General features: G+C 48.4%; 1 protein-coding gene across 1 annotated transcript in view; it reads right to left on the bottom strand.

Annotated features, from left to right (window-relative positions):
- Positions 1 to 259: 259 nt before the first annotated feature.
- Positions 260 to 2,192, bottom strand: part of GSG2 (germ cell associated 2 (haspin)) — a 3,037-nt gene continuing 1,104 nt past the window's right edge. Inside the window, exon 2 of the mRNA XM_009882746.1 lies at positions 260 to 2,187. Within this exon, the coding sequence (XP_009881048.1) occupies positions 260 to 2,187 (1,928 nt within the window). The remainder of the gene's footprint in view (positions 2,188 to 2,192) is intronic.

Here is a 2,192-nt window from a genome sequence, read left to right as displayed (position 1 = left end):
CTTCTCAAATGTCAACTCTCTTCTCTCCCCCCCATCACCCCTCAAAAAAGTAAATATCTAAACATCTTAAAAGCAGAAGACTTTGGGGTTTGGTTTTTTTGGGTTTTTTTAGACATTTTTGATAGTGTGTTATACACATTGGTAACCGATCATAACACTTCTTCACTGTGCCAACATTTAAAAAGATCATACATAAAAAAGAGCAGAGGAGAAAGGCAGTATCAGTGACTTAGTTCTTGGGAACATTGCGCTCCCGTGCTCACAGGAAAAGGCTGCTGTTCTGTAAAACTTCATTGGCAGACCCAAAGGTCAGCACTTCTTTGTGGAACTTCACGAGCTGCTGCTTTATTTTCCTCATGGCAGTAGTTGATTCCTTTTTCTTGTAGCTCATACGTTTCAAAAGTTTATCTGACAAGTAGTGCAGCCAGAGGACGTTGCTGTGTGGGTGATAGTCAGTCCAGCTGTTGGAGTTCTCCACTTTCATTTGCCTGTAGATATCAAACTGGTAGTCCCCTGTGCCTTGGAAGAGTTCTTCATCAGTGGAAAGGTCACAAAACACCGTTAACTCGTCCTTCTCCAGTCGAGACAAGGTATAATCTATGATGTTGACGTGAATCCCTGCTGTGGGGATTGTGTGTGTTGCCCCATTCAACACATAACTAAGCTCCTTTACGGCCGTTTTCTTTATCAGCACGTTCCCCCAGTGCAAGTCCCTGTGCTCGAAGCGCAGTTCCTGTTCTGCCACCGCCAGGGAAGCAGTGACCTGGTGCAAAATGCTTTTTGCCAACGCCACTGAACTTAACCTGTTTCTCATATGCTCCAAGTCACTGCCTCCAAATTCAAACTCCAGAACCATGAAGAGCTGCTTGTCCCCAAAAAGGTCTGGCCGATCATTTTCTGATCCCGTTACTTTGTGATACTTATCCCAGGCTTCCAGGAGATACTTAGGATAGGCCCCTTGAACGCAGTGCACAGAGTACAAGCTGATGAACCCAACAGTCCTATTGACAGACTCTTCAGACAGAAGACTGAGTTCTTTTGAAATTATGATCTCGGGCAGAATCTCTCCAAAGCTCTTTTGAGCTTCACCATTTACTTTTTCAGTCCCCTCAATGGGAATTATTTTTAAGGCCACAGGTCCTCTCTCACTGTCGATCTGGAAGACCTCTCCGAACACCCCTTCTCCAATTTTCTCGCAGTCCTTCATCTTATCTAAAGGAATGCATTCCTCAAAAGCAATAGGCCCCTCTTGGTGGCATTCCCCAAACACCTTCTCTGCATCTGTAAGCATTAGCTCCAGGACAGAAGAGGAATTGCTGGGAGCCAGCAGGATCATGGAGGAAGCAGACCAAGTGCAGCACTGAGCCATACCCGCAGATCGGGTCACGTGGTGCCCCGAAAGCGAGCATTTCACAGAAGGGGTAGAGAGGATGCTGTTGCAGAAGCTCTCTTCTGTGGTAACTTTCTTCTTTTTATGGAAGGACAAAGATGCTTGAACTCTACCCCAGGAAAGGGAGCTATTGAGGAATGAACAGCCATTGTCTCTTTTTTCTACAGGCATCTCCAGAACACCCTTCTTCCTTCCTCTTTGCCTCATCTGTGGTCTGAAAAAGGAGTTATTAGGCTGCTGCTGTCTCTTATTTTTGTGCCTTTTTGGACGGAGCCTTGTTTGCCTCCCCCACCGGCTGGCACTGAAGCCGCTGATGCAGGCTTTTCTACAGGTACTTCCTTCTCCAGAAACAACCCCAGTACTTTTATTTTTATTCTCCAAGACGCCTTGAAGGCCTAAAGGAGATACAGGCTGCTGGCAGACAGGTTGACTGTCTGCCTTTTCGTTGTGTTTCATGCTTGTCAGCCACATTGGCACTTCCTGAGGATCCAAGACCACCACCGGCGTAAGCTGGCGCTTCTTGGTTTTGCCTTTCTGACAAAGCAAGCTTCCTTTTGTTGAATCTCTCCTTGAGTCACCGCTTGGTTCATCAGAAGTGGCACCGTCGTACAGTGCAGAGCACTGTGGCTCACCGTTAACGGGAGTCAGCGCTGCCTGAGGAGGGGACGGGACTTTCTGTGGGGACAAGGCAGCTCGTCCCCGGCAGCATCCCCTCACCGATGCCCTCAGAACCCTGCCGGATTTTGGCGACACCGCTCCCGGCTCACCGCTCCCGCCCGTGCCCTCCGGACAGGACCCTCCA

Source organism: Charadrius vociferus, unplaced genomic scaffold (genome assembly GCF_000708025.1).
Source record: "Charadrius vociferus isolate BGI_N301 unplaced genomic scaffold, ASM70802v2 scaffold793, whole genome shotgun sequence".
NCBI lineage: Eukaryota > Metazoa > Chordata > Aves > Charadriiformes > Charadriidae > Charadrius > Charadrius vociferus.
The sequence above is the reverse complement of the archived record's forward strand: the minus strand, read 5'-3'. Positions and strand labels throughout refer to the sequence as shown.